A 13364-nucleotide genomic window follows, 5' to 3' on the forward strand; every position below is an offset into this window, starting at 1 on the left:
GTTCACATGACGGCACGACTTCACCCGATTCCGCTTTCTCCTACGTCACTTCCTTGTGTCATCTCTCATTATGTCCGACGCATTATTCTCGTGTAACGTTCCGTTGTGAGCAGGCGTGTTTTTTATTGTTCAGTCAAGGCAAAACAAAGCAGATTACATTGATTAGAATGGAAATATTTCTGTTTTCGAACAGGTATATGGAACAGATAATGGTTGAAAAATGAGGTTTGACTGTACATTGAGGTCTGAGCTGATCAAAACAAGTTGTTTTTGTAATTTTTTAATACATATATTTGGATAAAAGCTGTTGCCAGCTGCTCAGTGTTACATATTTCTGTTGCGGCTACGCTGTTAAAACATGCAAGACGAGGTCATTTGCTGCGTAGGGGGTGCTTGGCAAAAGTTGCAAAATAAATAAATAAACAGACAAAAAATCCATCAATAAATAAATAAAAATACAGTATCTGATTGGCATGGAATGACTGGTCATCATAATACATGATATTGCAGCCACGTGTCATCTATATAAAAATCCTGTACATATTTTGTGTGTTATATATTACAGGCTACACTAATGTATGATGCATGGCGGCCACACATCGACAAATATACTTTGATGAGTATGATTGTGATTATTATTGAGATTCTGAAAACCCAGCGTGTGCGTATAAAAGGTACGTTGCCACTGCGCGGACAACCGACGCACTAAGTTGCCGTCTGCCACCTCGATATATTTCTGGCGGCCTCACTTCCTGTTCCTGTTGTCAATCAGCAGCCCGTGATGTCTGTCTGTCTGTCTGTCCGTTGTCACACTGTGGAAATGAGTTTGACTTCGGAAGGGCTACACACACACACAGGAAAAAAAGAAAGAGTAAAATGTGTCAGTATTTGTGAAGCACCTTTTTGGGTAATGCAAAACTCATTCTATTTTTTTTTCCACTGCAATATTTACAATTAATTGAATTTTGACCATTTTTAATGATCAACAAATCAATGATTTAAGCAACTCATGATGAATAAAAGGACTCTCATTGTCCCGTACATGCTGTGCAGCTTTTTCTTTTTAAAGTTTAAGTGCTTATTGAAACATGAATAAAAGGTTGTGCTCACCCGCTGACGAAACGGGGAGCAGAATCGTACTCGTCCGTCGCTGCCTGCCCACACAAACACAAGGAAGGAAAGAGATGTGAAAGGAATCAATCAATCGATCGATTCATAAGAACGGGGTACAAACTGCAGTGACGCGACTCACCACAAGAGAGCAACCTTTTGTACAGTGCTTTAACATAATCTCATAAATTGCTAAATATCATCACCGGAAGGCAAACTAACTAAATATTCATACTAAGTATGACATTTTTGTTGACGTCAACCACTAAAATCCTAAAAAAAATAGTGTTGGCGAGCATTGAAGTGTGGGCGCCAAGTGATTGAAGAGCATAATTGCATAAGCACCCCAGTCAGCCGCTGGCTAAGCTCTAAGTGTGCATTTGAGCACCCCCCCCCCCCCGCCCCCCGCTTATGCCTTTATGTAACAAAACCATCATCAATTATTATTTTTGTGTATTTATTTATTTCGCATCTATTCATGCTGTCTATTTATGGATGTATTCATGTACCGGCACGGTGACACTGTAGGGTCGCTGCTGTCTGGCCAGCGGGTGGATTTGATAGTCGGCGAAGGTGACGGCGGCCACGGCGGCGGTTGAAGTGGCCTCTCTGTCCAGAAGGTTTCCGGTGCTGCTGCTCCTCCACGTATGGAGGCTGCGCACGCATCAGCACGTTCAACATACGACACGTGACCTTCAAAATACGGGACGCCAACTATACGCAAATGGACGTACTTTTGAACAGGAAGTCGGCCATCGCCGTCCGCGTCGTCCTCGGAAATGACGCGCGTGTACGAGAATGGAAACCAGCCTCGCCTGCAGGGGCGGAAAAATGTCAACGGCAAAGTTGGCGTGACGGGCGTCAAAACGCACTCACATGCGTGTCTTCTCGTTCTCGCCGTAATGCCAGCCGTCGCGGGCCTCGGGGACCAATAACGTGACGGCGTCGCCTTGCTGGAAGCTAAGCAAAGTGCCGTTGTCGCCGGCCGCGTGCGAGAACAGCGCCCGTACACGCGCCGTCCGTCCTCCGCGTTGTTTCTTCTCCAGGCCCGCCGCCATCGAGCTGGAGCGCGGCAGCGTGCGAGGCGAGGCTAGCGGGAAAATGAAAAAAAAAAAAAACCGCAGGTCACATGTCGTGTCATGTGACAGGAAGTATCACTTGACTTACTTAGTGAGGTCTTGCCCTTAGCGGGCGCGGCTTTTCGCACCGGCAGCGTGTTAGAATAGGAAGTCTTGCTTTGGGGCGCCGACGCCATTTTGGATTGGGGCCACTGCTGGTAGTGTTCGGCGCCGCTTTCCATCAACCTCTGCGGACGCACGTCAACAAACGATCAATTTTCTGCGCGGTAAATCACCATCGGAAACATCGCCGGTCATTTGATTAGGGACGAGTTGACGTTGTCGTCACCTGCGGAGCGCCGCCGCCGCTGCCTCGCAGAGCCGCCAGCTGCGGAGGTCCGGCCAGGGTTTTGGCGCCGGAATCTGGCACGATCTGCTGCAACGACAACAAAACAAAATCGTCAAAATTCCACCAGACGGACGCGCGTACACAAACATGGAGGATTTCCCCATCCATTTGGTCGCCATGACAACATCGTCTCCCACTAGATCAGGAAACACTTGAGCGTTACATCATGACTTTTATGTACTTCCTCCCGCCCACGCGTGCGTTCAAAGACCCAAAGTGGGTCAAGAGACTGGAAATGAAAAGTCTCGTGAGCGGACTGGTCGCCGAGCAGTCAAACGATATACAGTATAGATGAATGAATGAATTAATGAATGGATGAGTCATTTAGGACCTGACTAAAGCCCTGAAATCTCAACCAGGAAGTAACTCAAACAGATAGAAAGCTAGCTAGCTAATAGATAGCTAATAGCTAGCCAGCTTGTTAGCTATATAGCTAATATAGAGCTAACTAGATAGTTGGCTAGCCAGCCTGATAGCTAAAAAGGTAATAGATAGCCAGCTAGATAGCTAGCAGCTAGATAGCAAGAAACAAAGTATTACACCCAGCAATGACGAATACATTTCAAGTTTATATTTGTCTCATAGTGCAGAATTTTAAATTTCACAGCAGCAAAAACAAAAGAGAGGAGCTGCTGTAAAGGCAGCCCACTCTCGTGGCGTCATTGTAAAGTTAAAAACAACAAAATAACAACTCAATAATAAATAATGTGACACAACACAAAAGACACAGACACATTCTGCACCCTCTTTGTTGCATGAAGCAGTGCTCGATGAAAGAGGATCATAGCATCCTTTTCACCAGTGGATCAGGTACGTCATGATGAAATTTGCTTGTGTACTACAAGCTAAACATCTGTCACATACATTGACGAAAATCCACTTCAATTCCAAGCCACGTCACTTCCCAATCTGCCTCTCCCACCAAGATCCGCATCAATTCCAAGCGGCGAACGTTCTACGTACGCATTGGGGCTCTGCACCGATGCTCCTTCTGATGGACAGCCTTACGCAACAGGAAGTGTGTGTCACATAACACCGAGTGGCGCCACTCAAAGCCCACGCTCACACCGTTTTATGTAACCACCGATTTATCCTTTTTGTAACCTCATTTGCATACTCATTTGCATAGGTGTGGGAGGGGTGGGGTCATAACTGACCTGCAGGTCCTTAGCGGGGGTCTTTCCGCTCTGACTTTTACGTCGGAGCTTCTTCAATTCGCTCTGGCATTTTTCCAAACTCTCCCCTTTGCTCCTGTGCTCCGTCTGGTATTTCTTGAGCGCCGCCTAGAGGTTAGGAGGTCAAACGCGGGTCACCGACGGAGCGTAAAATGGCGAGTATGTAATATCTTACATTGAGGTAGCGAGCGTCCATTTGTACTTTCTTCTCCAGCTCGGTTAGCAGCTCGTTGTGGAAGGACTTCAACTGCAATTGAGAGGGCGGCCATTTTGTGTGACGTCATCACTGTTTAGGGTGGATTTGTTTACGTTTATTCACGTGACACTCGCTCACCATCTCCTCCAGCTGGATCTGAATGCGGCGGTGCACTTCGGCCATCTGAAACAGGACCTCCCCTACGGCGTGACACGAAAAATGTGACTGTTTTTGTTTTGGGAGGGGGGGTGCAATGAAGAGAAGATAAAAATGGAGGAAAAGGAAGTGAAGCAGGACGGTGGCAATGAAACACAAAGTGGGGGCGTGACGGGTGCGTGTGTTACCTACATGCTGTTTCTTCTGTATATGCGGCGCGTTGCAACAAAAAAAAACACACAAAAACAAAGTTTTTAGAATACGAAACACCCCCCGCAGACCCCTCCCAAATCCCTCCTAACCCACCCTACTTTGTCATCCATGACTGACAGGATACCAACGTCACCATGACACCAACTAGACACAGGAGTCAAATGCGTATAATAATAATAATAATGATAATAATACATTTCATTTATAAGCGCCTTTCAAAACTCTTAAGGATACTTTACGGTCACAGGTTATTTTTTTTCCATGGGTGAGCAGCGGCAGCCACACATGCCAGCATTCACTCAACCCGGAAGTAACACTACTATATATATATATATATGAATAAAACCAAGTAAATAAAGTGATCGAGAAAGAAATAATGAAATAAATATACATGAATAAATACATAAAAATAATGGAAAATAAACGAACGAACATAAATAAAAACAAATGAATAAATGGATAAAATAAAGCAAAATATAAAAAAATAAGGAAAGAATAAATAAAAATAAATAAATACATGGATGGATAAATAAATAAATAAATAAATGGACAAACAAACAAACCAACAAATAAATAAATAAATATAGAAACAAATAGTGAATAAATAAATGAATAAACATAAATAAAAACAAATGAATGGATACAATAAAGGAAAAAATCAATGAAAATAAAAAGAAATAAATAACTGGATGAATAAATAAACAAATAAATAAATAAATAAATACACACATAAATAAATAAATAAATACATAAACATAATGAATCAAGACATTGGATGAAATATATTATTATTAACACAGAGATGAAAATGGACTTTGCTAAGAAATATACACAAAGTGTCAAAAAAAAAAAAACAGGAAATGGATGACGATGAGCAGCCCGATTCTCATTCTCGCCACCCAAACACTCAAATCCTTCAAATTTTCAACAAGCTGATGTTTTCCGTGCCCTTATATGGTCAACGTAGGCCAAACGGAAGCGCAAGACCAAATATGGTCTTGCGCTTCCTCCTCCGTCTCCTCCAAGAGGAGCTCCGTTCGTTTATTTATAGCATCCGACGTGTTCGCCGGGCTGCCGAGCGAGCGGGGGCGAAAGGCAGACGCGCCGACGACGACCATGACGAGGGAGGCGGTGGGCGAGTGGGATGGAAGCCATTCACGTTTGCTCATTCGGCATCGCCGCCGCATTCCCATTCAAAAAAAATGACCTCCATTTTTTAGACTCATTCACTGCCATTCATAAATTGACCTTGTTTGTAACTCAAATCAACTCCTCTCATTGAAATGAACTAAAATGTCAGCAATCCGTTCCAGGGATGGCACTTATATTAGAATCAAAATCAAAAGAAATGAAAACAAAGAAATATAGAGGACACTCATAAAGGCTAATCTAATGTAATATAATACAATCTAATATAATCCCTTAACTCATTCACTGCTATTCACAAATTTATTCGGGAATTGAAAAATACAGGCAGAGAGCGTCATTGCCGGAATTTGTTCGGGTTTTGTTTTTCTTCATGCTAGGGTGCTGATAAAGCAATGTTTTTTTTCTTTTCCCATTTATCCATCGTGGGGGAGCTGTGAAGTCGGCGTGCTAACTACTCAACTACCTGGTTGCCTCAAAAAAATCCAAATAGCATAAAAAAAGGCACTTTGCGCAGGGGATAAAGAACATAGGGCCACAGGTGTTGCGATTTTACGTATTCCCGAAGTCCGAAGTACTACCCTTAGCGTGTCTATACAACCTGCTCCAGCCAGCACAAGGACTCACCGAGCTCCTTGGCTCCTTGGCTGTCGCTGGCCACCTCGCCCATCTGCACCAGAGCTTGGAAGTAACCCTTTGCCGCGGACGTGACACCTGCAGACACGTAATATGGAGGGAGGGAAAGGCCAAATCCGTCATCTCTAGCTGCATGTCCACGTATTAGTTCACGGCGATGAGGACTACTGAGCATTGGAACTCATTCACTGCCATTCACAAATTCGTTCGGGGTTTGTTTTTACATGCTTGGGTGTCGATAAAGCGCTGGTCAGACCTCTGGAAATGTTTTTTTTATGATGATAATAATAATAATAATACATTTCATTAATAAGCACCTTTCAAAACTCTCAAGGTCACTTTACAGTCATAGGATACGTTTTTCTGTGGGTGAGCAGCGGCGGCCACATGCGCCCGGAATGACTCAAATCGCTAAACAGTTAGCTAGTTAGCTAATAGATAACGAATAGATTGCTAGCTAGATAGCAAATAATAATAATACATTTCATTGTTAAACGCCTTTCACAACAAATAAATAGCTAGCTGGCTAGATAGCTAATAGAAAGCATATAATAATAATACATTTCATTTCTAAGCGCCTTTTACAACAAATAAATAGCTAGCTAAATAGCTAATAGATCGCAAATAGATAGCTAGCTAGCTCGATAGCTAATAGATATCAAATCGACAGATAGGTTTTTCCATGTTAGCGTTTTGTTAAAGCACTATATAAACCAATATGTATGTATTGCATAGTATTTTGGACATCTGCCCTCATTTCAAGGTCATATAACCCCATATAATTTAGGAAATAACTTTTTTTCCAATGAAAAAAGAAAGGCTAAGGTTTCTAACTTTGCATTGAATGTTTATGTAGTCCTAAAACGGAATATTCTGTGGGTCCTGGAATTGGAGTGACAATGACAAAAACCCTGGCACGGGAGTGGACATATTTTTTCACATGTCTGGCAGTGAATGAGTTAATGTCTCATTTTAAAAAAAAATTATTCAAGGTGGACGTGCAGCTGGACACGCCGGATGTTGACTTAATGCTCAAACGGTTTTCGGCGTCGGCGTCAAGAGGTTAGCGGCTAGCCAAGCAAGCGGCGGGCAAAAGCGTCGTTGATCAAAAACATGAGCTGCCAATCAAAACGGATTGCGATGGATTTAGAAAAGGAGATTAACGTCACAAACGCACCTAAAAATACGGTAAAGTCTCCTCACTTATATTTTGAGCGTACGCACGATCGGCGCAAAAGCGTCCGCGACCTACGACGCTGCTCCCGTTTCCCAACTCTCAAGACGACGATTGTCCCACTTGCCGTCCTCGTTTCCTCCACGATGGTTTTGCGTCTGAACCTGCGTATTTCAAATCAAGTTCCAAAATACTTTGACGGTTTTGCCTTCACACACCCGCACCCAAGCCGACGAAGTGATGCGGCATGATATGAAAAGAGCCCGATGGAATGGCGAGGGAGACATCTAAAACGAAGACAAGGGGAGACAGACGGAAAGTAGAGACAAAGAGACGGCGGAACTTACTGGTTAGCGCCTTTTCGTAGCTTTTCCCCATGGCCACAAAGTTCCTCAAGCAGGGGTTGAACTGCTCCATGATGGACTGCGGCGAGAAGACGCGCGGCGTCGTTAGTTGCGGCGCAAAACCTCGCTCACACACGCACAGTGGGAGGAGTCACCACAATGGCCGACCTTGACCAACCACCCGCCGCACTTGCTAATTATTTTTTCCACGAGCTTGAGGTCCAGTTGAGCTCAGTGTGTCGGCGTTGGTCATGTGACTTGCCAAACAGCTGACGGCAACGCGGGTTTCACGTACGCAAGCAAAATGTTTGAGTTACGACTTGATTCGGCGACCTTCTTTGTAACTCAAATCAACTCCTCTCATTGAAATGAACTGAAATGTCAGCAATCCGTTCCAGGGATGGCATTTATGTTAGAATTAGAATCAAAATAAATAAAGACAAATAAATATGGAGGGCACTTATAAAGGCTAATCTAATGTAATATAATCTAATGTAATATAATGTAATCTAATGCAATCTAATGTAATCTAATCTAATCCCTTAACTCATTCACTGCCATTCACAAATTTATTCGGGCATTGAAAATAAGAGCGCAATTCCTCAATTTGAGTCTTGTTTTTTCATGCTTGGGTGACGATAAAGCGCTGGCCAGACCTCTGGCAATGTTTTTTTTTCTTTTCCACAAGAGGGCTGCATTTCCCTTTTTTTCCACGTTAGCGCTTTGTTGCAGCTTCATCTGTTGTTAAAGCGCTATATAAACCAATATGTACAGATTGTATTTTGTACATATGCCCCCATTTCAAGCTCATATAACTCCAGGCTCATATAATATAAGAATTAACTATTTTTTTCTGATGAAAGAAGAGAGTCGAAGGGTTCTAACGGTGTATTGAATGTGTGTGTGAATCTTTTGTTACGCAAGGATGTGGGAGGGTGGGGCTTGTTGGGGTGTCATGGATGTGTGTATGCACGTATGTGTGTGTGTGTGTGCGCATGCGATATGAGTCAGCGCTTACATAAAGAGCATCGGTTAGCTTTATGTTGGTCTGGAAATTGCCGCACAGTCAAGTGGCGCTACCGGGGTGGGGCTAAGGGAGGGGGGGGGGATTACCCGTGCCAGAGTGAAGGTTCGGACATTTTTTATTATTATTTTACCAAAGCTAAGTCAACACTACTGTGTACTCAGCAGTGTGTAGCAGCATGTGTGAGTGTGTGTGTTCCAGGTGGTTGTGGGGGGACTGCGGCATGCTGGGATTCCAAGTGGCACTGCGAGGGAGCGCAGATGGTGTTTGTCTGTTTGTCTTTCTGGCACAACAACAACAACAACAACAACCTTCGACAGTGCACGCAACTCCTTCTACGCTGCCATTATCACCATCATCATCACGACTCAGTGGGTGAGCCTTCACATATCTCACCCGCATAAACACACACACAAATACATCCAGAGACATAAAGCGTGACCGGGAAAAGGTCACGGGGATTTGACCTCGTGCATGACTGGACCAGGTGTCCATGATGCTTTTGCAGCGACAATTTGGAGGGTTTTAATCAGCCTGCCATGCGTGTTTTTGGAATGTGTGGAGGAAACTGGACAACCCGGAGAAAAGCCACGCAGGCCCGGGGGTGAACATGCAAACTCCACACAGGAAATCTAGATTCCACCACAAGAATTGAATATTGTAAAGAGATTTCCAATCAATTTTTTTTAATAAAAATGCATTTTGCAGGAAACCTGACATACACCCTCAAAATTACGTGACCACATTTGGCTCCACCCCCTCACCCCCATTTCCGAAAGTCTTACATCTGCATACTAATTAGCCCACTTTGTTATTTAACATAATTCCCAGCGCATAGACGGCATCTTAGCGTCATAACAACAAAAATAAGAAACAACCAATTTAACTCATTCACTGCCATTCCCGAATTTTGGTTTTTTTTGCAGGGGGTGCCGAAATAGTGCTGGTTAGACCTCTGGCAATGTTATTTCCCTTCCATGAGAACCAAATAAGCTAGAAATTAACTATTTTTCCCAACAAAAGAAGCGAGTCTAACACTTCTTACGCTGAATTGAATGTTTATGTAGTCCTAAAACTCAATACTCTGTAGGTCCCTGAATTTGATTGAAGATGACAAAAACCCTGGCACTGGGTGGACATATTTTTGCACATCATCTCGCAGTTAATGAGTTACGCTACAGCAATACTCTGGGCAGGTGGGCAAGGAGTGCCATAGCTGCACATTGAAACAAAATGACAACATTGGCAAACAATTGCTGTTGACCACGGCTCACATGATGACACAATACAATACATATTGCTTTATACTGTATAACGCTTTATAATGGCTATATTTGGCGAGGAGAGTGGGAAGAAATAGCACGATAGATAGAATGGTACTGTAAAATATGTTAGTGACTATAAAACAAAGAAGGACACTAAAATAAAGCGTGTTCAAGTGAAAAAAAAGATCACGCGAGTGTGCGTGTTCATGCTCGTACCTTGTAGACGTTCTCGGTGATCCGGTGGACCTCGTCGGTTCTGGACATGTTGGCGGTTGGACTCGGTGCAGACGTATGCGAGGATTTCATACGGTGTAGCCTTTATAGGAAAGTCTCACCGACGGCACACCGGCGATCCCACGCTTGCTCGTGTGCCCCCCTTTGCAGAGGCGGATGGGCGCCGCCTTCACGGACCTTCGGGGAGGAGGATGCTGGTGACGTCAAAACCGGGGACGAGCCATTCCACCAGCTCCGTTGCAACAATTTTGACGTTCCAACGCCGCTTCGGATTTTTAGCCACGGCAAGCCTGGAATTGAAGTCGGTAGTTTACAATTTTATTATTTTTAATTGATTTTACGCATCCTACTGCGTCACCTCGCCCACCATTTCGATTAGACAGAAAATATTCAATTTTTTTACCTAGCACTTGAACACTTCTAACGTGATGGACCTTCCGAGCATCTTTTGTGTAGCACCCACATCGAAAAATCTGACAATAGAAACGATCGATTCAATAAGTCGCCAAAGACGAACAAGGTTCTCGGTCACCTGAAGGACGCGGAGGCGCGCACGCTAACGCAACCTCCACATCCACGCGCGTGATTCATGCGCATTGGTCGTCCATTCCTACGCGCGCGCATACCGTGGATCCATTCAACCGCTAGTATCACCCACTCTCCACCCCCCAAAAAATAAAAAGGCAGGGGTGGGGGTAATAATGGTCCTTGATAAGGGAAATAAAGTGAATATTAACTCATTCACTGCCAGATGATGTGTAAAAATCTGTCCACTCCAGTGCCAGGGTTGTTGTCATTGTCACTCGAATTTCAGGACCCACAGAACATTGAGTTGGAGGACTGTATAAACATTCAATGCAGCGTTAGAAATCTTAGATTCTCTTCTTTCATCAGAAAAAAAACGAGTTAATGCCTAAATCATATGTCTGGAGTTATATGGCCATGGCCAGTGCTTTATCGGCACCCAAGCATGAAAAATCAAAACCCGAACAAATTCGGGAATGGCGCTCTACGTTATATATTTAATTCACAAATAAATTCGTGAATGGCAGTGAATGAGTTAAAAAAAAAAAAAGAAAACGTGCTGCCCTCTGGTGGTCAAAGCAAGCAGCAGTAGACGCTCAAAAAGCTCCATTTATTGTGAAAAGAATCCAAGCAAAGGAGCTTCTTGCACATTTTTTGAAATGTTTCCATGTACTGTATTACCATGTCCAGCCCCTTTTATTTTGAAATTGGCCACCGCATCTCATTAAAAAGGTGTTGATATAAAAAAAATTACATTATGTGTGTGTGTGTGTGTGTGTGTGTGTGTGTGTGTGTGTGTGTGTGTGTGTCTTTGAGCGGTTTAGCAGTTCTGAATCGCAGATGACAAGTGGTCTTTTTAGAAAAATCTCATTGCGCTTGGCGCTCAAACTGATGGAGAAAATGAAGGTCATGAGAAGGTTATTAGAAGGTCATATCCTCCATCTTCACGCAGCCAACATTTCCGCCTTTTTCCTCGGTCGTTCCATCGCTAAATGAAATACAAATAAATCAGGCGCCATCTTTGTTAAAAATGAATACAACACAACTGAGGCAAACCTGCTTTCTCCTCATCAGCCTCGGGAGTGTCCGGCAGTTGGTCCGAGGGGACGTCGGGAAGCAGAACGTCTCCTCCCTGTGGGAGGTCACAGAAAAAAACATACATTATCGTCGTCATTATGGACGTAAAAAGACAACAATGAAGATGAAGCACCTGAGTGATGGTTTCCAGCTCGGCCAAAATGGCGTCTTCATCCTCTTGGGAAAACGAGCCCGCTAACATCTCGTCAATTTGCTGAATGGGAAAAAAGATAGTAATCGGTGAATGGGGGAGTAATTAGAAATAAATAAAATAATAAAACATAACATAACATAATGTAATGTACTGTAATGCAATACAATACGATACAATAAAAAAACAAAATAAAACAAAACAAAACCAAATACGACAAAATACAATAAAGTACAATAAAATACAATAAAATAAAACAAAATAAGATAAAATACTGTACAATACAAATACAATAAAAAACAAATAAAATAAAATAAAATAAAATAAGCCCACTTACCCTTTGGTACTCAACGGCATCCTGCGTCTCATCCAAGATGCGCTCAACTTCTTCAATGGACATGACCTTAGGAGGAGGGAGGAAAAAAAGCTCCAAGCTCAAAAGGGCGTTGTTTTTATACTGACAGTGTAGAAAATGCACAAATTAATCAGGCAAAAATAAAGTTTCTTTTCAAAGTAAAAGCGGCTGTTTAATCATTTAGCGATCAAAATCACCCACCTCATGCATTTTCTTCAAACATTCATTTCCCACTCGGAGGCCATCGAGGACTTTCTTCTCAATCTGGGCGAACTCCAAATCCTGAACCTGAAGAATTACAAGAAAGACAGCCAGTGAGGCCAAGCGATCGTCACGCAGGGGGTCAGAATCAGCGGTGGTGGACCCACCATGCGCTCCAAGTTGCTGATCTGGTTGTCCGTCTTGTCCAGGAGTTGATCCTGATAGCGCTTCTTCTTCAGAAGGAGGAGTGCTTTGCTGAACGGCACAAAAAAAAGCTACAATGTTTACAAAGTGGCTATTGCAATGTTGTCAAGTGTTTTTTTTCCGCCCCAACTTACTCTTTCCTGCCATTTTTCAGCAGCTGCTTAGCTAGAAGTCGCTCTTTCTCCAGCTGCACGCCGATCTTCTTCTGGTACTGCCTCAGTTTATCTCGTTGCTGTTTCAGTTGCTGCAAACACGCCCAAAGTTGCCGATTGAAAGATGTGATTGATGTTGTTTAGCTTGCACGGGGCATTTTTGAGAAACAGAACACTACTGCACACAAGTTCGCTACGGGTGTTATTCAAAATGGTGCAACATTTTAAGCAGTCTCCAATGCTAATTTCAAAAATTGTTGAATAAACTATAAATGTATTTATATTGTGCTATATTTAAATCGTCTTCGGGAGCAGCTACGACTTTACCAAAACGGCCTTGTCTTGTTCCGTCACTCGACTCTGCTTCTTTTTGGCAAAAAGATTCCCCATCGTGACAAAGCATCACAGCCGCAAGAGGCGGCCACCAAAATCAGCGTGCAGCAATTTGACACGACGATATTTGTTGTTACAGCAGCTTCAGAAAAAAAATTGCTGCAAGATAGCATTTGCTTCCGAGCTGGCAGGGCTATTCCGGATTACCCGGAAGTGAAACGGAAGC

General features: G+C 43.3%; 2 protein-coding genes across 7 annotated transcripts; both read right to left on the reverse strand.

Annotated features, from left to right (window-relative positions):
* Window positions 1-88: 88 nt before the first annotated feature.
* baiap2b (BAR/IMD domain containing adaptor protein 2b) lies at window positions 89-11098 on the reverse strand. 6 transcript variants are annotated; one of them, XM_089015655.1, is made up of 15 exons: window positions 10544-11098; window positions 10123-10430; window positions 7621-7696; window positions 6091-6177; window positions 4297-4308; window positions 4087-4148; window positions 3928-3999; window positions 3735-3860; window positions 2518-2601; window positions 2278-2416; window positions 1987-2200; window positions 1845-1925; window positions 1620-1764; window positions 1111-1154; window positions 89-841 (listed from the first exon to the last, which is right to left on the reverse strand). In XM_089015655.1, exons 2-15 carry the CDS (start codon window positions 10210-10212, stop codon window positions 808-810), a joined length of 1266 nt encoding a protein of 421 aa, XP_088871781.1. In that variant the 5' UTR covers window positions 10213-10430; window positions 10544-11098; the 3' UTR covers window positions 89-807. The 6 variants fall into 6 exon arrangements, with proteins under 6 accessions (XP_088871781.1, XP_088871780.1, XP_088871784.1 ...); XM_089015654.1 differs by having other exon boundaries at window positions 2518-2604; XM_089015658.1 differs by lacking the exon at window positions 7621-7696 and having other exon boundaries at window positions 2518-2604.
* A 158-nt stretch (window positions 11099-11256) lies between these two features.
* On the reverse strand, window positions 11257-13350 carry chmp6b (charged multivesicular body protein 6b). Its single transcript, XM_089015660.1, has 8 exons — window positions 13133-13350; window positions 12788-12897; window positions 12617-12704; window positions 12450-12536; window positions 12231-12296; window positions 11876-11956; window positions 11722-11797; window positions 11257-11653 (listed from the first exon to the last, which is right to left on the reverse strand). The coding sequence occupies exons 1-8, from the start codon at window positions 13193-13195 to the stop codon at window positions 11610-11612; spliced, it is 615 nt and encodes a 204-aa protein (XP_088871786.1). The 5' UTR covers window positions 13196-13350; the 3' UTR covers window positions 11257-11609.
* Between the last annotated feature and the right edge of the window lie 14 nt (window positions 13351-13364).

The sequence above is a fragment of the Hippocampus bargibanti genome, linkage group LG15, assembly GCF_051943395.1.
Source record: "Hippocampus bargibanti isolate YZ-2025 linkage group LG15, ASM5194339v1, whole genome shotgun sequence".
NCBI lineage: Eukaryota > Metazoa > Chordata > Actinopteri > Syngnathiformes > Syngnathidae > Hippocampus > Hippocampus bargibanti.

Bases quoted from the DNA above. Each gene is read 5' to 3' on its own strand.
- baiap2b (XM_089015654.1), bottom strand. From the start codon at position 10,212: ATGAAATCCTCGCATACGTCTGCACCGAGTCCAACCGCCAACATGTCC. The intron at 2,417-2,517 runs GTGACGACAACG...GTGCGTCCGCAG, and splicing joins GCGGCGGCGGCGCTCCGCAG to AGGTTGATGGAAAGCGGCGC. The intron at 2,201-2,277 runs GTAAGTCAAGTG...TTTTCCCGCTAG, and splicing joins TAAGGGCAAGACCTCACTAA to CCTCGCCTCGCACGCTGCCG.
- chmp6b (XM_089015660.1), bottom strand. From the start codon at position 13,195: ATGGGGAATCTTTTTGCCAAAAAGAAGCAGAGTCGAGTGACGGAACAA. The intron at 12,898-13,132 runs GTAAAGTCGTAG...GCGTGTTTGCAG, and splicing joins AACAAGACAAGGCCGTTTTG to CAACTGAAACAGCAACGAGA. The intron at 11,654-11,721 runs GTTTGCCTCAGT...TATTTCATTTAG, and splicing joins GGCTGATGAGGAGAAAGCAG to CGATGGAACGACCGAGGAAA.